The sequence below is a fragment of the Cheilinus undulatus genome, linkage group 22 (genome assembly GCF_018320785.1).
Source record: "Cheilinus undulatus linkage group 22, ASM1832078v1, whole genome shotgun sequence".
Lineage (NCBI taxonomy): Eukaryota > Metazoa > Chordata > Actinopteri > Labriformes > Labridae > Cheilinus > Cheilinus undulatus.
In genome coordinates, this window is record NC_054886.1 from 30,022,891 (window position 1) to 30,044,903 (window position 22,013).

Consider the following 22,013-nt stretch of genomic DNA (forward strand, 5'->3'; position numbering starts at 1 on the left):
CAAATGCAGCCATGAGGATTGGGGTTACAGGGTCTGGCTGTATAATGTCAATGCACCAAGACAGAAAAATAGAAAAAGGAGTAGCTCAGAGTGAAAAGGAGGGGACCAAATCAGTATCAAACTGCTAAATAAATGCAACCAAACCAGCAAAGTTACAAGGTAACAAATGAATACCTAACCCTATGCCCTAATCCTAAACCTAACCCTCACCCTTAGCCTAACGTTAACTTCTTGTCATTTTAATACAAAACTCCTTAAACCTTATGGCAGTGACACTGCTGCTTATTCAGCAGACTTAATGCATAGTCAGTGAAGGACATGTTTGACTCTACCTTTTCACTTTAAACAGTGAATTTTATACCTGACCCTCATTCCAATGCTTGTCACTGGACTTCATGCCTAAGCCTAATCCTTGGGCCTGGAACATCTCAACTATATCCCCTACCCAAGTGCTGTACCCTAGACCTAATCGGTGGGACTTTGAGCCTAAGCCTAACCTTAGACCTATGGTCTGTGGCCTTCACACCTAAGGCCTAGCCTTAGACATATGATCAGTGGCCTTTACGCCCAACCCCCAACCTTTGAGGTCCGATGTAACACCACACCAAACAAAACTCAACCAATCCTTATTACATTCAATATTTGTGAAAATAATAAATAACACTGCTCCTGATGACTCACTGAATTCAACAAACCGTGGCTTCATAGTCTTTGCTTTGTGCACTGGGGCACAGTCATGGTGGAATAGAGAAGGAGCCTCCCCCAAACTGTTACACAAACTTGGTAGCATAGTATTGTCTAAAAGGTCTTGGTATGATGAAGCATTAGGATTAGCCTAGCCAAAACCCTGGAGAACAGCCTCATGCCATTATCCCTCCTCTACCAAATTTCACAGTTGGCACAATGCAGTCAGAGAGGTAATGTTCTCCTAGCATCTGATGAACCCAGACCTGCCGTCTGACTGCCAAACAGAAAGGTGATTTTTTTCTGAATTCAGTATGTAACAGGTATGACCCAGTACTTTGTCTATATAGTGTATGTATGATCGTATACTCACCCCTGTGTTGTTTCTCTTGGTGTCCAGCAGGGAGATGGTGAAGGAGGCGGCCAGGTTGGGAGAGTTAAGAACGTCTCGAAGGGCCAGCCGGTTTTCCCCCAGGAACCTGAAGAGAAGTGTTAAATTTAATACCAGTGTGCACTTACACCGACTTAAGATGAGTAAATGACCAAGTCATTGGAATTTATCCATGGTAGAAATCAATATAAGAACCATTAGAACAATCCCATCTCCTTTACCACAAATGTCAACAGTCATTAAAAAAGTCACGGCAATAGAGGAGAGTTCTTGGTATCACCTATTTACAAAATGTTGCCCATGACTGGACTACACCGCTATTAAAGAAAAGGAAAAACCAGAAGTCTGGTACCTGTTCCTGCCCATCTTCTCATGGTCTTTGACAACAAAGTGCAGCTCAGCTCCAGAGTCCAGAGGAATCCCTTTCAAGTCCCACTCAAAGCCCTAACAGGACAGGAAACAGCATTAAAGGAATGTTAAAGGAAGATTGAAAATTTAAATTTCTTTGGGAAAAAAAGAAGTATTTCGAAGTGTTTGTAATAGATTGCCCACTTTTTCAGCAGCTCTAGTTCCAGAAAACATGTTCTCATTCAAGTCCTCCACTGAAAATCTTTATCTCATTATTTTCAATCCAAGCCACTACTACAATACTTGTGTTTTTAAAACTTTTGATCAGCATTTAACATGATTGGTTTACAGAGGAAAAAGCAAAGGCCAATACAAATACTGTTTTTATAGGAGTTAAGCAATCACATATTCCAGAAGACATTGACTTTCCCCACTACAAATAAAAAAGCTGTAATAAGGATAATGACAATAACGCTACAAATCTATTCACTCTGTACCTCATGGATCAGTTCAGTGCTGACTATACTTTATATCAATGATAACTGCAATGTTACCGCTTTTATAGATTTGTTATATTTGCAGATGATACAAGTAAATTTTGTTCTAGTAAAAATTTGACTTAACTTTTGTGTGTTGTTGTTATGTGTGTTATGTCCCTCCTCGATTTTTTTTTCAATTTGTTGGGGTTTTTTAATGTTTATTATTTATATATAATTTTGTAATTCATCACCACAGCTTGCTACCCATTTATCTGTTTGTTCGCACACGTTTGTTTGTATGCACTTATTGGTAAAAAAAAAAAAAATATATATATATATATATATATATGTATATATAAACAACATATTAAATAAAATCCAGAAAAAGTTGTTTGCAATTCTTCTTAAATTTAGAAATATATTAAAATACAAGGCTTTACATTCAATGTTTTACTCACTGGTTGCTCCTTATATATATTACTATGGTAAATTGTGATACCTGTATTAAAATGACTGTAAATTTGATATTAATAATGCAAAAATGATAGAAAAGTATGAATAAGGCTGATTATTATTCGCACACATATCCCCCGTTTTACAATTCTCATGTTGCGAAATGTCTGACTTGTACAACAAAATAATGCAAAAAAAAAAGTTCAGAGCGAACCCAGTGACACTCCCAGACTCTATATAGAAGTTCTTTTCAGTTTAAGAGATTTAATTTGATTTAAGAGATATTGTGAATTTTTCTGTTAGAAAAAGCTGAAAAAGTATGAAAAGGAGTCGTGTTTCTATTATTGGAAACTCTGGGGGAAAAAAATCAGTATTTGAAAACCGTGTAATTCAGTTTTGGTTTACGAGAAAACTTTCGGCCACTTTCAGTCACTACTCAGTACATGACTTTGTGAAAACTGCCTTTACTGTGTAAAATGTTTAGACTTTGACTGACGGCTAAATAAAGACTACATACCTCATTCCAAACAGGGTTAGGGTTGTTCTTGATGACCTTAGTCTTCTTCTTGGAACCTGAAGACCAAGAGAGAACGACAAACGATAAAGAATAGCTCAAGAGACAGTGGGTTTGTGGGTCAGTCCGATGACACTTTTATCATTCTCATATTTAGCTTTGAACCAGGAACACAAGAACTGTTCGACAAACAAGCAACCAAGTCAGAATATTTAACGAGCAAAAATCCTCAACTCAACCCTGACCTCCAGTCTGTTGGAGCCATGGTTGAGGCTCATGACTCAGTGGGCAGAAAATAAACTTCACAACCTCCTGACCTTTCACACAAACAGTCTACCATTTTTGTTGTGTGTCTGTGTTGTTATCTTTCTGCGGTTTCCTGCAACATAGAGTTCAGAGCTCTGATTTCCCGTCTGCTGGCCACTCTGACAGGAAGTTAGACTTACCAATATACCTCCAGGATAATTCATCAGCCTCTCAAGAGCTCTTGTCGAAGAACACACAAGTACAGGAATGAGGTAAGAGCAATCCAGTGGGGTCGGCTATCGTGATTTCTATTTTATTTTAGACTAAAAGTGGAACAAAAGGTTAAGATCTTTCCAGATGAGAGGAAGCAGAGACAATAACTATTGTCCACTTTGTGAAGACTTGTATTTCCAGGGAATAACACCTGGACTAAACCAGCAATGATGGCCACTGCCGAAACCTGAAAGGTATCTGCCACAGTGTGGCTTCACAGAAAGAAAATCCACCTTTTGGAGTGACCCAGTCAGAGTCCAGACCTGAATCCAACAGAGATGCTGTGGAATGATCTCAGGAGAGCCAGTCACACCAGATAGTCTAAGAATATTGTTGAGATGAAGCAGCTCTGCCAGGAAGAATGGTCCAAAATTCCTCCTGAATGTTGTGCAGGTCTGATCAGGAGCTATCTGAAATGTTTGGTTGTTGTTACTGCTGCCAAAGGAGGTTTGAACAGTTATCAAACCCAGGGTTCACTTTCTCAGTCTGCAGCACTGTGAATGTCTAATGGCTGTGTTCAGTAAAGACTTTAAATGTTTTAACTGTTTGTGTTTTAGGAGCACGTTGTGTTTGTCTGTACCAGTGACCAGGACCACCCTCAGAATTAGCTGGGCCCCTGAAAACCCCAGAGAATGGGCCCCCAGACATGATTTGTTGATTATGTCAGTATATGTGTGTGTTGTATCGATAGCATTGGTGCTAGCATGCTGGCTAACAGTTTCCTCATTTTTCAGCTAAAATGTCTGCCAAGCTAATATTGGTTATTAAAATAATTAATTGAAGCTGCTTTTTGACATTTTTTTTTAAACAATTTTCACTGCTGTTTAAATTTTGCCATTTTTTTCCACTTTAAACTCATTTTTTTCTTCTATTCAGCCACTTTTTTTACTATTAATCTGGTATTATCAGCAACTTTTGCTGTTTTAGCCCATTCTTTTTCAGTTTTAACTCACTTTTGCCTATTTTTAACCCCATTTTACAACTTTATAGGCAATTTAAGCATCTTTTTTGCCTCTTTAACCCATGCATCCCTACTTTCAGCCATTTTTCCCAATTTTTTTTACCGATTTTGCCTCTTTTCAGCCCCTTGTTACTTCTCTATCCACTTTTTGCTGCTGTTAACACAATTTTTGTCACATTTTTGCTCATTTGTACCATATTCAATCCATCTTTGTTATTTTAGACCATTTTTTTTACAGTTTTTACTCACTTTTGTTAACCTGACATGTCAGATGGATGTGTTTCACACATCCATCTGCGAAAGTTTCAGTAGGAAACATTTGAGAAAAGGCAGAGGCTTTGAAAAAAACTCGGAGTATGACTGGATGAACGTTCCGTCTCTCACATCTCTACGGGCCAATCAGAGCAACGAAACGTGACGTAGCCACAATCGAGCTGCGCGTGTGCAGCTACTGAGGAATAACGTGAAACATGGCGACTATAGACATGTAAGTACTGGACTTAGTGGACTTTTGTTGTTTTTGAAAACAACTCACTGCTGTTCTTTGTCCTTCTTTTAACCAAGAAATTTTGTCAAGTTCTGATAAAACTGGCGCTTTAGCAGCATCCACGCTAATCTCTTCCTCCATAACTGCACCAGCTCTTGCTGCTGCTTGTTTACATCACGACTCAGCTGCGCCTGAAAGTACTGCTGATTGGTCCTGTCACTTCCTAACCGGGTTCAGACGGGAGCTTTGCAAGATGGATTCTCCGGTGAAAAACAAGGAAAGGGGCGTATCCATCTGCTTTGCAAGGTTACACTTTTGCCTGTTTTTAACTGGCCTTGGAACGTTATCTGGCAAGTTCAGCAACGTACCGCCTCTTTAACCCATGTAAGCCAACTTTCAGACCATTTTCACAATTTTTTTATTTATTTATTTTTTTGCCTCTTTCATTCCATTTTTACTTTTTTATCTGGCAATTTTTGCTACTTTTGACATATATCCATCACTTTTTTGTTGCCAAATTTTACTAAATTGTCCCATTCTTTGCTACTTTAGCCCATTTTTCCCCATTTAACTCAATTTTGCCTTTGTTTAAACGCCTTTTACAACTTCATCTGGTGATTTCAGCAACTTTTTGCCTCTTTAAAGAAGGGGTAATATACTTTTCCGATTTTTAAAGCATGTTAAAGAGACAGCAGCGAAAACGAAGCATTTCAGACGGAGGCTAAAATAAGGGTTTTTCAGGACGCCAGTGTGAGAAACATGAGGTGTTTTTTGAGCTGTAAACCACGTAAAGCTACTACGTGGGTATCAGAGAGATGGTGTAAAGCCTTGAAAAAAGGCTTTAACCCATGTGTGCCAATTTTTGGTGCTTTTATTTACCACATTTAATCATTTTTACAACACTTAGCCCATTCCCCCCCCATTTTTTCCCTCTTTTCAGCCCATTTTTACTTCCTTATCTAGCAATTTGTGCTACTTTTAACACATCTTTCACCACTTTTTGCCCATTTTTGTCACTTTAACCCATCTATTCCAATTTTGGCCCATTTTGCCATTTTTAATAATTTTTTTCCACTGTTCAACCACTTTCCATCCATTGTTGAATTTCTGTATTCCATTTTTGCACCTTTAAATCTCTTTTTGCCACTTTTCTCTCCATTTTTTGCTATTTAACAATTATTTTCTTTTAACTTTGTCTCTGTTTCTCCTACTTAATTTTCTGGCATCCTTACATTCATGCACTTTATAATGTGGTCATCACAGATGAACTTTATAATGGACCATGATTTTGCTGGCTTCCATGGGCCCCCCCACATTGCTGGGCCCCGGAAAGTGCCTGTTTTTATCCCCCTTATGGATGGCCTTGCTTGTGACTTAGATGGAGATCAGACCATGTTTGTGGACCAATTAATGCAGAAAACTAGATCATATCAACAGTTCGTTCACATACTTTTTCTTGCTGCTGTAGTGACCGAAGTACGTATCCAAGCATGGACAAACTGTATTGATGCATCCTTAACCGACAGCATAGTCACAAAATTCAAAACAATCAGAGAGAAGGCATAAGGTCAGTTAAACCCTGGTTAAAGTTAGGCCTAGGCCTAATGACAAGACAAGAGGGACACATTATTTAATGGATGTTGGTAAAAATAAATGTGCTTTTCCACAAATTCCAATCAGCATCATTTGAGAACAGACAGAACCTACGACCAGTTTATCTCTAAGTATGTTTTTGAAAGTTTCTGCCCTTCCCAGTAAACACCTATAGCCTGTTGCTCAGAGGGATATCTCATCCCATGGATCTGTGAAACAGTCTATCTGCTATTTTAGGTTACAAGTGACTAGTCAGCCAAAAAAAAAAAAAAAACACCAATACAAAGAAATGTTGTCTAAAACTCGGTGTTTGTGATTTGTTACACAACTGTTTGCTTGTTTGGATTCACACCATCCTCACCCTCATTGTTAATGCACACATCAACATTCCTTCTCTCCTCACACACCCAGAGAACGTCTGATTTCTTTCCTGTTTTCTCCACAATCATCACCCGACGTGAGAACACACACAAACACCAGCCTTATTACACACCGACACCCACACACTCCAGTGTACCTCCGCTCTGGGAAGAAATCTTAAAAAACACCTCCACCCTTCCACCGAGGGGTCAAGAGGCGACTTTATTTTTGAGCGTTGTGTGTAAACTGTGTACACCTCCCATGAGCTGAAATCTGAGCTAGCATCTCAGAGACAGGAAGTGGCACAGCGTTGACTTCCTGGTTGGTTTTGCTTGGCACCGTTTCTGTCATGAGCCGAGAATAGAACGAGCTGTGACCGTCAGGGCTGTTAAATACGTAAGAGAGGGCTATCTTTAGACACAGACTGGTGGTGTGTGTTAGTGTGTGTCTGTGAGCAGCTAGCTTAGACGCAAGAGCTTAGGGTTAAACTCTCATTAAAGCAGAAGAGTAGAAGTTTGGGGGTGAGGTTTCCAAATCTCTGCTGAAATCTCAACAATTAGCAGGAACAGGGACTGGATTATCTTTTTCCATCCTGGAAACCACTGGACCAGCCGTCTATGACTAGAGAAATGACTTTAGATGTGTCATCGGCAGTGTCTCCTAAGATTTCATGGGTTGTTCTTTATCTGACTAGTCAAATATATCGGGAAACTAATGTGAGAGCTGAGTGTGTCCAAACTATAATAAGCCCAGGACAAGGACAAAGTAAAGGGCTTGCAAGAACATTATTTCTAACTCTGATTGAATTAGCAGACGAGGCGATTGGACAACATTTCTTTCATGCACAGCAGTCAGGATGCCAGGAAGCAAAAGAGAAGAAACTGAAACAAGCTTTAAAGGGAATTTTGAACCCCAAAAATAAGTTGGAAGCACACTTTTCAGCTCTAAAAGAGGGTAACTGTTAGCCAGGAGGCTAGCACCAATAAACCTTGCAAGGCAAACCCTTTTTGAAAAGGTCCAAACACAATATTTATGCCAACCCAAAAACAGTTCTGACCAATCAGTAGCTGCGTTTCAATAACCCTTAACTCACTGGGTGGCATTGACATATATATGTACGCCATTTAAAAGCCAACGCTTGAGTGCCATTGACGTGTATATACGTCAAAGTGTTTTTTCAGTGGATGGCACAAGGGGGCACTCTCACGGTCCCTGTGAGTAATTTTGGGGCCTCTGGGATATGTAGTCTGAACACAGAAGAGACGGTAGATCAAAGCCGCAGAGATCAGAGCAGGAAGTGGAGACGCCAGGATGGAGGTAATCTAAGCTAAAAGTTCTAAAATATTCAGTATCGGCACAAAATGCCCCCCAAAAAACTGAGGGATCAAGTGGCCAGTTTTGCCAGCGGACGCTGGAAGAAACTCTAAACTTTTGCGTTAGAAATCAGTTTCTCACTGAAACCGACAGCAAATCCAGCGATCAGCGCGTTCATTCATCTTCCTTGGCCGGCTAAGAAGCTAAAGAATGCCGCCAGGTCTCCGCCGTGCGTCGGAGAGAAAAGGCAGCCGCTATCCAGCTGGATGCATACAGCGACGACAATTCAGAGATGGACTTTTCTGACCCAGACTCTGAGGAATGGCTGACGAGTGAGCGGAGCAGATCTTGTTCTCTGTCCCAGAGCGATGGAGGTAAGTTAACGTTAGGAACCCACTGATTATTCAGCCAAATTTATCGAATGAAACCATCACTCATGCTCCTGTGATTTCAGACTTGAGAGAGAGCAAGCCCCATGCAGTTCTACAACACCATCTGTTGGCAGAAAAAGGGGTAAGAACAAAAAAATTCTATATTATAGATTATATATATAATATATAACATATTTTATACTATATTACTTCTATAATTTACAGGCAGTGCCAGGGGACACGCAAGCAGGAGAAGATGTGGTGGTATCAGGGGTCACGTGGTGGCTGTCCAGTTGTATTATGCTGTATTTTGTAATTATTTTACAATAAAATAACATTTGTAATACAACTTTCAGATGTCTTTTATGCCATTGAAGGCAAAATTATAACATTCAAATCATTGTTTTGCTTGACAGACTCTCTTTCACATCAATGCATTTTTCTCAGCTTTCTAGGAAAAAAATGGTCTCTTGGTGAAACTAGCCTCTGTTCAACTTCAGATAAATCAAGAATGGAACAAGCTGCAAACAAACATTTTTTTCTATGATGAAATAGAGACTTTCTTCTTTCATTTGAGTTATTTGGTGTTTTCAGAGTCATGGTACAAAATATTCTGTAGGTCTTGAAAGATGACTCAAAATAGCCAGAAACGCTGGCATATGCCACTTTCCATTTTATAAAAGGGCTGGCACTCGATGAGTTAACACTGTTTCCATGCCACAGGACATGACACACGTGTCACATGACCAGTTCTCTCTGAGACAACATGGTGATTTTCTTAGCATCGTCCTTATACGTGGCTTTTGCCATACATACGGACTTTGCCTCTGAACTATCATCCGTTGCTTTCCTCTTCCGTTCAAAACTATCAAGGCAGTCTCTGTGGATATAACCATAACCATACTAACACACAACAGGTTTTGAGCGTCCTTGCAGCGGATTCACGCAAGATGAGATTTACGAGAATTGCACGGCTCATGCCCAAAACTGCCTTCAATGGCAACGCATTCAAAGCGCAATTTTACTTGGTCAAAATTTTAAAAATATCGCTTTTATTTTGTGAAAAACTAAATTGGAAACCCAGCTAGTATCATTTAAGGAGAACAAGGTGGTAGCTATGGGCGTGGTTTAGTTGTACAGTGAGCTATTAGCAATGGCTGCCGCCAGTCGCATCGCTTGGATGTAGCCATAGCATCACTTTTAGATTATTTTGCTTTTCTGCTGACCTGCTTCAGCATGAGGTTGCCTAAGTCTGTATAGCTGCTGGTGGAGCAGTTAGCTCAGATGTAGCTTGAGTTCATCAGACCTGGGCCACATTTCTTCATTAAAACAAGAGCCAAAAGGCTCACTGAAAGTTTATGTTGGAAGAGCTTCGGCTGAGTTTGCGATCTTTCTTTGTGAGACTGACTTGTATTGTTAGCCAGTAGACATTAGCTTGGATGTAGCTGTAGAGAAGCAGCAGTTTAATCAAACTTTATCCACATTTCTTTCGTTCAAGAGCAAAAAGCCACACTATCCTTAGCAGAAATGTTTTTGAATGTTAGATTTCGGCGTGAATTTTAACCACAAATAAGCTCCGCCGTTCAAATACTACAGCAGGGCTAGCTCAGGTTAAGCTACGCATGTCTGCTACCTCATTTTGTCATGTTCCTCTGATATAACCAACAGAACATTCGTCCAATCACCTCCCGAGAATATTTTGAAAAGTCCTGACTTTCCCTAGTGCTTTGTATGCGAGGTTTACCAGACAAATGTCCATGCAATCCATGCAATGGTTATATGGCGCAATCTGGTGCACCAATGCTAGTGATTAAACATGCAAATGTTGATATTAGTGATTTACATCAAGAGAGGGCCTGATAGCACATGCTGTCTTTGGGGTCAATGTTGCACAGTGGGTAGAGTTTGTCGTCTGGCAACCGGAAGGCCTTTGGTTCAATCCCCTGCAATTGCAAGTGACTCGTCCACTGACCAGACAACCCTTTCCCTTAAATTGCCTCCACGGCTGTGTTGATGAATGGATCAGGTAATACCACAAACAAGGCTTTTAAAAATTTTGTGCAGAAAGTTGACAAACAGGCCTAAATTCTACTAACCAGACTGCCTGTCTTTTTTCTTTGCAGCTTCCTGACTTTTAATTCTCATCTGTGTTTTCTAAAAATGGGCACGATTTCTATTTTATGGCATGAATGGAACCCTCTATCCTCTCTCTTCCTTTTTATTTGCTTGTTAAACTCAGAAACACTTGATTTGATTCTTCCCTATTTGATTTATTACAGTAAGAATTAAACTAAGCCATCTTCAGCAGCCTCAACATTTCATATAAAAGTATTAAAAATTAGATAGTGTCTGAGATCTTTCCATTCAGTTTGATTTGTGCCTCCTGTTCCAATAGGAGTTGAAGCATGTGTGTGATGGCACCAGGAAACAGAGTTAGGACAAAGGCAGGAAGTTAACAGCAGAGCTCACCTCATTAAGAAGGCGGACACCGACTCATGACAAGAACAACAAAAACAAACGGATGGAAAAGCAGACCAGGTAGCCAAGTCACCTTCACCTCTCTTTATTTGGTACGTTCACCTCAAAGTAACTTCCAACTAACTGTAGGTATTAGACGTTGATCACTGACTAGTAACACGAGACATCTCCTGTCTCAGGCTTTAAAGAAAAACTAGTCAAAGGAAAACCTGAAAAAGAGAGCAAAAGTCAACAGAACAGCAAAAAAGACAACCAGAGACATGCTGACTACTTCCACTGTGTTCTTCAGGCTAAATGTGGATTTTATTGACTTCTTAGATGGACTGCAAAAGTGCCCCTAACCTCTTGCATATGAATCTACAGTAGACCTGTTTCTTAGTGCTCTAGGAGGCTACAACTTTCAGATAGAAGGTCTTGCAATTAGACCATTCATTTGAAGTGTCCAGTGCTCAAAGTGCATCATGTCCACCAACTATCTTACAGCAACAACAACAGAAGTATTCCCCAAAATTAACATCCCAACTGATGGCAGTCAACAATCCACCCCTTCACATTTGTGCCATACAAACCTGACATACTTAAATTCCCTCAGTTAAGGGCCTGTGTCTATTAGCAGCTATCTATTAAGCTGGCAGCAGCATTAACCTCACTCTAAGAGTGGGTTTACTAATGTTCATTGTAGCTAAGGTACAAAAATCGGACAGCCCATGGAGTCAAGCGCTGCCATATAATTGAGATCAGCTGATCCCTCCAAGCCCTCATCAGCTGACCCCCAGCTGATTCCCTCTAGGCACGCTATTGGCTAATCACACTTATGCTTCCACATCCAAACTACCCTAGCCTGGCTAAGCTTTGCTGCTTCCCCCACAAGCCGCTCCTTATGACCCTCCTCCACCCCAGCTCCTCCTGTTTTTGCTTCTGTTGATTAGTGAAATTCTGTTGTCAGTGATGCTTCTCTGCCTGCCTCAGGCTGTCCTTACACACAGGAAAGGCTGGAACATGTGATATCCATGTAGGCTCCTGAAAGGGCTGGGTGATTCCAGAAGAGCCACGACTCGAAATATAAATAATGGAGATAAATGCAAATTAATAACTGCTACCAAAGTGAAATATTTATAATTGTAAATCATGACAAAGTGTTCCTGAGTGAACTTGACATCTACTTTTCTCTGTAGTGGCCATAACAGCTGTTATGAATTGTTCTGTCTTCTTAATAGTTTCCTTTATTCAAGGAAATTTCGCCAAGACAACATGAAAACAATGTAAAAGAATCATTTCCTGGTATTAGAAATAGCTCTGGACCTGGAAATGGTAACCTGAAAAGAGAAGTCCGATTAGCCTTTTCCCCATCATTGTAGTCAACAAAGCTGGTGTTATAAGTCCCGGCCCTCCTTGATTTTGATTGGCAAGTGAGGGAAACCAGTTTCCCAGAGTTGAGCTATTAGTATTATCGCTGAAAGAGTGATGTGAGGGCGGCAACAAAACAGCAGATGTAGAGGCGTTTTGTGCTCTTTAAACATTGAACTACAATGGTTTTGTACATAAAATGAGACATTACCAACAGGATAGAAGTACAGGATGGAAGCTCCAGCGTAGAAAAGGTGAAATTAGCGCATAAAATACGAGTGAGTTTAAGAACTGTGACACTACACAGTTACACTACGCTACAGCTGCCCTAAATTAACAGCATTGGTAATTACCAAAATCATTTTTTATGTTTCTGCAATGGTTAATACACCAATATGTAGAAGCTCTTTAACCCAAATGATATTTTTAATGAAAAAATATAATTATTATTGTTATCCATGAATTTTCAAATGTACTGATTTACAAAAAAACTGAAAAAATAGTAAAGCACATTAATATTTCTTGATTAATATGTCAAATTATAGTTGATACTTGTATTCCTGAACAGAAAAATGAGTTTTAGTGGTTGAATGTTATGCTTGATTCATTTCTGACTTCTCAGAGAAGCCCAGTGAGCCTGCTCAAATTTGGGTGAATTCAGTTTGAAATTCCTCATTCCTGTTCAAAATGGTAAAACGTGGAGAGTTCACTGAAAATGAAGAGTCCGCGTTAAAGCACTTCATGATGCTGGATGGTCTCTGAGACAAATATGACAGGTGGTCTAATAAATTTGTTAAACACTGTACGTCAGTAACCAAACCAAATCGGCCATGAATTTCATCTGCCGGCACAAAACCATACACAAAAAACAAATGCATGATTGGTGTCCAACCTGAGGTCTGGGGTCCCCTTGGGGGCCACCAAAAATTTACAAGGTGTCTTTCGACTACATGTCTGACAGCCACTCTCATAAACAGTTAATCTGAGATGCTGTCAGAAAACAAGTGCTGTTATTTTCCGTGTACAATGTTTTTCCAGTTTTTTATTATTATTATTATTTTTTTTTATATTTCTTTATGATGTATTTTATCTTTATTATTTTTTTTATTTATTTTAATTTTTTAAAATTATTTTTATTCAACTTTAGTCGTAAACAAAGTTTGGCACATGAATTAATGAAATAACCACATTACAAAAATTACAGACTAAGCAACAATCCAAAAAAAAAAAAAAAAAAAAAAAAAAAGAAGAGATAAAGGTCAAAGGTCTAATCAGGGATTAAATTAGTTTTGGAACAATTTTAGACCTAGTAACATGAGCAGTTTCTCACTTAAGCTTCATTAGCTTTAGCTTAAGTTAACAAGACTATGCTAGCCATATAATAAGGCAAGGAAATAAATATTACAGTCCAACTGCTATGAATAATTTGGACTTTTTTTTTTCTTTTCTTCCAGCTCAGCCCTAACCCTGATCACTGTGGCTTGGATGTTCATGTTTAGACTTTTCTGCCAGCTATGTAATAAACATTACTGTATAAGCAATGTAGCAAAGTTAGCTTTAGCAACTTGAGCTCTGGCAAGCATAGATGTAGATAGCATAGCTTTGTAGCTTATGCAGTTGTTTCGTAGGCATAACTTGTGCCACATTAGCCACATAGCTACATTACCCAAGTTGTGACGCAGCTAATGGAGCTACATAAGCTATTTTTGCTGCATTTAAGAGTTTTCATGGAGGATGAGCTTTTTTATCCTGTTAGCAGACTGATTACTTGACTTCATTAAATGTTATGTAATCAGGTTTCAGAGGGCAGATTTTCCACTTTTAACTTTTGGTAGCACAACGGTTACCTTGACCCTTGCCTTTACCCTAAACCGGAGTTTAATACAATTTTATTTTGAAAGTTTTAGCGTGTGTTTCTCCCCTGACAGAGGTGGTGTCTCACATGAATGATCTGTGAGAGGGGCTGTCAGAAATGTACGGTCGTTGGGAAAGTATATTTCTGTTCAAGGCTATTTCATCATTTATTTTTTAACAATTAAAAAACAATTAAAGTGTTGATCATTTTTGCTTTTATTTTCATGTAAGTCCAAGGGGCTCAGCTTTTCTTAGATGCACTGCTGACAGCATAAAGCTACAAATATTTTTGCTACATGGAAGACTATTAGATAAGCGTGAGCTTTAGTTCTGTTGCTGTATCTCAACTGTTTTGTGCTGCTTACCAAATATAGACCGAGTTCAACCACCCAGAGTCCCCAACCCTAACCCTAACCCTCAAAATGTTGTGGTCACTCCAAACAGTGTTTCTACTAAACGGCTGTTTTGGTTTCATTGATGAATTTCATGTACTGAAGGAGAAAAGCTGTTGAAAGTGTTGCGGGTGAAGTACCCTAAAATGTTTTGCAGTTCGACTCAGGAAGGGTGTTTGAAAAATAAAATGTAAAACTCAAAATGTGAAATGTATCCCCAAAACAAAAATGCTAGTTGACTTTTAGTGAGTATGAAGGGTGATTTCTATTAAGGATCAAGTCCAATTAACGGGACGGATGCTCCACCTTTTCTGATCTACAGCCAAACTTATTATCCATGCAACAATCAATAACATCCACAATGACAACAAGGACTTATGCTTTAGATTTTACACTACTTCCTGTTGAGTTGACTACCTCACTGCAGTTGCTACCAATCCCTTGATTCTCCTCCGATCCTCTTACCTCTGAAGCTGACACTAGCCAGGGGGTTGGAGTGTCTCAGGTTGTTGGCTTGCTGGAGAATGCAACGCAGCATGGTTGAGACCTCAGCAGAGTCGTGAAACCAGCGACACTAAAGAAGCACGCTTAGAGAAGGAATCAGAGCTGACTGAGTCAACCAGGTGAGAGGGATCCAGGGCTGGAGGGACGGCTGGTCACATTGATAACGACAGTAACCAGAGTGCCACAGCACCAGATCTTAGAAAAAACAGCTGAACTGATAGAGAATAGCAGGCTGGATGTCAAAAAAAAAAAAAAAAAAAAAAACCAACAAAGAAAAGCCCTGGATAGAATAAAGGTGTATTCCAAAACAGGTATCCTCTCTTTGAAAAAGGTTGGGGCCTTCTGAAGATAAAATTTGGTAACTTTAGTCCACGCCTGACAAAAGACAATCCACCAATCTCACGTACATGAAATGAAAAATAAGAAACTAATCAGCCAAAGTTTTTTCCTGCTTTGTCCAACAGAATCAGAATAAAAGCTCTTTTCCCCCAAAGTGTTTTCGTCTTCACATTCTGTCTTCTCTGACTCTCCCTGACACTCACTGGGAAAAGTGGGCAACAGCCGAGCATGTTGGGAAAACCCACACACCTCACATCCAGAGGAAATCTCAGCACTTCCTGTTCCCTTTTCCTCTCTTGTCTCCTGGTTGTGTTCCTATCTTTGCTCATATCTTTGACCAGAGCACTGTCCACATCCACGTCTGTCATCTAAAACCTCAAAAGGCAGACTAGGTTTGGAGTTTTTACAGATTTCTAGTGAAGCATACTGCATTCACATGAGAAAATATAACTATGTTTTTTATTGTCCACAATTCTCCTGAAAAACAGACCTGGATCGGTTTAAGAGTACATGTTCGGCTCTGCGTTGACCAGTCGGTCAGTTTTTGGTGGTCTTCAGTCAGAAATGGTGTCTGTCATGGAGGGAGGGACTGTAAAGTCATTTTGATGGCGACCACGAGGACTTTTAAGGCCAAGCATCAACATAATTTACATTTAAACTTCTGAATTTATTTTAAATTTTCCCATCCAAAATGTAAACAAATTTCTGAAAATTTTTAAGAAATTACAGTGCTTAAAACATTTATTAGACCACCCTAACCCTAACCAAAGTAAGGTTTATGCCACAGCTGCCCTAAATTAACAGCATTGGTAATTACCAAAATCATTTTTTATGTTTCTGCAATGGTTAATACAACAATATGTAGAAGCTCTTTAACCCAAATGATAGTTTTGATGCTAAAATATAATAATTATTGTTATCCATGAATTTTCAAATTTACTGATTTACAAAAAAAAACTGAAAAAAATGTAAAGCACATTAATATTTCTTGATTAATATGTCAAACTGTGTTATTTACTCGCATTCCTGAACAGAAAAATGAGTTTTAGTGGTTGAATGTTATGCTTGATTCATTTCTGACTTCTCAGAGAAGCCCAGTGAGCCGGCTCAAATTTGGGGGAATTCAGTTTGAAATTCCTCATTCCTGTGCAAAATGGTAAAACGTGGAGAGCTCACTGAAAATGAAGAGTCCACATTAAAGCACTTCATGATGCTGGATGGTCTTTGAGACAAATATGACAGGTGGTCTAATAAATTTGTTAAGCACTGTACCTCAAAATTTCTGTACATATTCCTAAACATATTTTTAAGCATCTCATAAAATGTGTCATAAAATTGATCCAGGTACTCCTCAAATCAGTGAAACTTAATGTTAAAGCCTTAATATTACAATAAAAATCTCCCAAATTTCCTTGTAAACAACTTATGATTAAAAAAAAAAAAAAAAAAAAAAAAACTTAAAAATGCAAAGCAAATTTCCCCCTTATTTTTTTGTCAAATTCCATATGATTTAAAACATGGTACCCAAAATTCCATGAACATGTCAGAAAATTCCCTTAACAGCAACTTAATTTAACTTACCCTATTCCCAATAATATTCCCATGACAGCACCAAAAAAATTGCAACGCCTAATACCCCCCCCAAAAAAAAATTCCAATCAAATTGTTGTAATATCAAAAAAAAATCCCAAACTTTCATGACAAGGCCAAAGAATCACAAAGCATATGCCCCCCAAAGAATTTCCAATAAAATTTCCGTAATATTTCAAAAACTTTCCCAAACTTCCAAAACACTGCCAAAAAAATTGCAAAGCATATTAACACCGAAAATTCCAATTATTAAAGTAAAAGATTTAAATTTAAAGCCAATCAAACTGAAAAACTACCGTTAGTGACTTATCATTCATTCAAGAACTTTCATAGGCATTTCACTGATCATGATTTATGTAAAACATGGATTTAAAAATGCAGACTGAACATGATGGAATGGGCTGTAATGTTGTTCAGGGTACAGAGTTCAATAGATGTAGTGAGCGCAGTGAAACAGCGCCACCTGCAGACAGATTTTAAGGCATTAAGCACTCTGTCTACTATGTAGTGAGGTGTCTGAAATTAACAGAGAAAACCTCACAGCCAAGTGGTTCTTTCAGTTTTAATAAACATTACAAATCTGTAAATAAACTGGCTTTAGCTTAGATTTTCACAGCTCTATCCATCTCTGCCTTACCTTTACCAAATTAGCAAAAAAAAAAAAAAAAAAAAAGGCAAAAAATCTATCAGAGCGTTCTGGAGATAATTAAGACTGACCTGGACGGACACATGGACAACCCAAAAACAACACCTCCAGCCTCAGTGATCCCTAACATGGAGTAATAATAAAAACACTGCATACTTGATTAAAAACACGCATTAATTCTGCTTTTTATGGATGTTTCCCTGCATAAAATCAAAGCTCTATGAATAGTATTTTATGGCCGATAGCCTCGTGTGTACAGGAACACACCCTGTGATGTTGACTTAACTTTAAAAGTTCAGTGAGTTTGAACACCATGCCACACTAAGTCATGCATTTGAAGGAAATTGATTTCTTTAAGGATTAAGTCTGAGTCTCATCTGTGCTTCAGGCTTTTTAACCAATTATCTGCGCTCACCAGCATGTCTATGTTAAAGCAGGCAGCTGCTCATAAACATACTTCATGCTGATTATGCAGCTCATGTGGAGCTTTGAGTCTACATTTGGTCCAGTTAAAAATATACGTTTAAATCTTGTCTTCAGTGAAACAGCACTCGTGCTGCAGAATAAAGGATGCTATCTGAAGGAGCACATGAAATGTTACTTTGGTTCTCCCGACAGCATCACTGAGTAAAAACAGGGAATCTCAGAACATGTAGAGCAACTTTATGAACACCTTGTGATAAAAAAAAAAGAATGATAAATCCAGAGGTTGGAACAGTGACTTCAATAGATTTTATTTTAGCTTTTATTCAGAGTGGAGGACTGTGGGCGGAGTCAGAAATACACAGGAATATCTGGGGAGTTATTTTTCCAGAATTACAAATATTTTACTCAAAAACAGTCAAATTTACTCTTTTATGAGTGCCTTTGTTACCAGTCATCACCAGAGTTGGAGTAAAATCACAGATGAAATTCTGCTGGAGTGAAACGTTAACTAATTCAGTTGCAGTGGCTCATGGGTAATCAAGGCTGCAGCTCGTTAGCTGTCCCAGCTGCAGCTAATCCTTGGTAATGATCTTTCAGGCCCTGTCCACATGAAATGGAGGTTTTTCTGTGGTTCAGTAAAACTGGGGAAAAACTGGTCAATGCACTCACTTTAGTGTTACAAATCAGGCAACCTATCGTCAAAAAACATACCTATAGTGACTCTAAATTGCCCGTAGGCGTGAGTGTAACATCCAATCTGCCATCCTTTCTGATAGATTAAAGCTGCTACCAAGATAAGAGATCCAGACCCGGATGCAGACCTCAAAGTTTATTCTGAGTCCAGGACACAAGGAGTCCAACAACAAAGGAAGTCCAAGCAGGAACCACAGAAATAAACTGCAGTCATCAGTACAAATTAATGTCTCTGATAAGCTTAAGCAGACGCATTAATTCTCATTATCTCTGAGAGAAATGGCGGCTTTAATGTTTAGAAACAGTTCATTCTCTCGATATTTGATTTTTCCGTGTTATCTTGTTGGAGAGATAGGCTTTATCATCAAGTTCAATGAAGTCTAAATAGAAGAAATGATGCAGCAGATTTTCAGAGCAGCAGCAGAGTTAAAATGGATTAAAGATCAGATATCATCAGAGAGAAGAGACTGGCAAATCCTGCAGATAGATTCTCACATGGAGCCACGATGTTTAACCGAGTACAATCACAATAAAAGTCAGAGAGGAAGCAGATTTATATTTACAGAATATGTATTTGTCTTTAGTGAGTATCAGAACTTCATTTAACCCAAATTATCAGCCTTGGTCACATGTGCAACATTTGTGCGTCTGAGTCGACCCTGCAGGCTCGGCTCTGGATTACACAGGGAAACTGTTGTGCAGAGAAACAGACGAGGTGTCATGAGTTTATGACACAACTCTGCTGTTTATAGTGCACACACCAATGCTCATCATTCCTTAATCTCTGATTCTGTATACTGCAGCTTTACCTTTAGTGTTGCACAGTTTTCCCTAAAGGGGGTCCCAGGGGCTTTTTGGTTATTTATCGTCCCATCAGTTCTATCTGAAAGCTACACCATGACAAATATATGGCAACAATGAAGAGGGGCTCTGAAGGAATGAAACGACTCTGGTGGTGACCGGAAGGCAAATCTGGTGGTGAGATTAGTGTCAGGAGGTTACCGGGCCATTTTTTATAAACAGTAAATCCTTACTATTACTATTACTATTACTATTACTATTGCTATTACTATTGCTATTGCTATTGCTATTACTATTGCTATTACTGCTAAAAAAAAAAAAAAAAAAACGTGAATATCTGAAGTTTTTGGTGGCAACTGACAACTTCAAGATTTTTTTTAAAATTATGACTGCAAAAGGAATCCAAGATTGGAGGTTTGGCACCAAGAGTAATCTATTTGCCCTTTTTTTTTTACTTCCATGCTGGCATGTTTGAGGGACACGAATATTAACAAAGACGAACTACAAAATAAAATGAATAAGAACAAAATGGAGTAAGATAATAAAAAATAAATGATAAAAAATATACAATAAAACAATAACATTAAAAAGTATGAAAGAAAACAAAGAAGTCCAAAAAAAAAAGCCCAAAAAGATGGAAAAAAAATAAATTAAACATACAATTGTGAACATACAAATAATCATACAATAAATACATAAAATGAAATAATAAAACTCAACAGAAAAAAACAATAAACAATAATAGATACAAAAAAATCATACCTTTAAAAATAAAAAAACAAAGAATAAAATAAGATTATTTAAATTATGCAAGGTAAAAAAAAAAAAGTGAAAACAAACAAAAAAATAAAAAAAGAAGAACAAATGGCCCAGGTCATAAAACAAAACACCAAATATCTCCAAAAAGAAGTTGTTATAATAACAACAAAGAAAAGACAACAGTAATAATAATAACATTTTTTTTTTCTATTATAATTATTATTAATAGTAGTGAAATAGAATATGAACAAAAACAATGGCTAAATAAACAAATGAAATTAAAAATGATACTTAAAAGTAGAATACTAATGGGTGATATACAAAAAAAAAAAAACTTTTAAGAAAAGTTAAATTAAATGGACATAAATAAATTGTGGTGAATAAAATTCATTATTTAAATACATTTATAAAAAAAATACAAAATTAAGAATAATATAGATGAGGGCTATTAAATTAAACAAAAATATATTTTATAAAGTAGAAAGAAAATACATGAAATACTACATTTAAATGTAAAATGAAATATAAAAATATAATAAAACATTATTTCGAGCAAACATTATAAATTGATTTGAAACATAAAACAAATCTTTAGATAAGAAGAAATAACAAACAATACAAAAAATAATGAAATAAAATTAGGGATAAAGATGTGAATTAAATTAAATTAAATTAAATTAAATTAGATTAAATTAAATTAAATTAAATTAAATTAAATTAAATTAAATTAAATTAGATTAAATTAAATTAAATTAAATTAAAACAACATTGGCCAAAAGAAACTGAGTGGCTCAGTCTGTGATCATTGGTTCCCACTGAAACTCTATCCCCCTCTGTCTGCCTCTCCATCATCACCTCTCTCTCTCTCTCTCTGCCCCACCCCAGACAGACAGTTAGCCATGCAACAAGACTGCTGGAGGCTCCTTTTCCAATAATAACCTCAGCTGTTAAAGAGAGGAGCTGAATCTTAGTGTGTCTTTGTACATGAACTTTATTTGCTGGTCTCTCTTTCTGCTTACCTTTTTCTTTGCCTCTCTCCTCCTACAACAAACTCGCACATGCATTAACACTCTGTCACACCATCCCTACCTTCATAGGTGACGGAGCAGTAGGAGTCGCTGACATCATCGTCCGGCGTTTGCAGACGCTCTGCACACAGAATAAACACACGCAGCATGGCTCAGACACTGTCAAATCCCACCAAAGACCACAAAGATGTCCATATATGGGCGTCAGGTCATCCAGAAAACGTCCTTAAAGTCTGATGATATCCATAAAAGTAGGAAAAAGCGAAAAGAGAGAGGTAAAGGTGGACGAGAGACACTGAGGACGAGTAGGCACTGAGTGTTAGAGCTGCAGCTCTCAGCTGTCTCATTCCCCCCTACCCTCCCTCTCTCTCTAACATACACAGAGCTAGCATGGTGCACTAGCTGACTCATGCATAGACACTCTCACAAACACACTGTCCTTTCAATCACAGCCAGCTTAAAGGGCCAGGACGTAGATTCACGCTCCCACACATGCACAAAGGACTGTATTTTCAGAGCGCACATGCCTGAACACAATCAGCACGCCAGACTCTGCCAACTGAAACCAACACGTGTCAGAAGGTCACATACACACCACACGGATTGCTAAAGGTCAGGAGTCTGTCCTAAAATCAGCCTGACACAGAGAAAGAAACGCCACAAAACAAGAAGTTGTAGTGGC

General features: G+C 38.2%; 1 protein-coding gene across 1 annotated transcript in view; it reads right to left on the minus strand.

Moving 5' to 3' along the window:
* dysf (dysferlin, limb girdle muscular dystrophy 2B (autosomal recessive)) overlaps positions 1-21,656 on the minus strand; it is a 135,395-nt gene extending 113,739 nt beyond the window's left edge. Inside the window, exons 1-4 of the mRNA XM_041779036.1 lie at positions 21,393-21,656; positions 2,873-2,928; positions 1,428-1,519; positions 1,058-1,163 (exon numbers count right to left, since the gene is read on the minus strand). Of these exons, the coding sequence (XP_041634970.1) occupies positions 1,058-1,163; positions 1,428-1,519; positions 2,873-2,928; positions 21,393-21,480 (342 nt within the window). The 5' untranslated portion in view covers positions 21,481-21,656. The remainder of the gene's footprint in view (positions 1-1,057; positions 1,164-1,427; positions 1,520-2,872; positions 2,929-21,392) is intronic.
* Between the last annotated feature and the right edge of the window lie 357 nt (positions 21,657-22,013).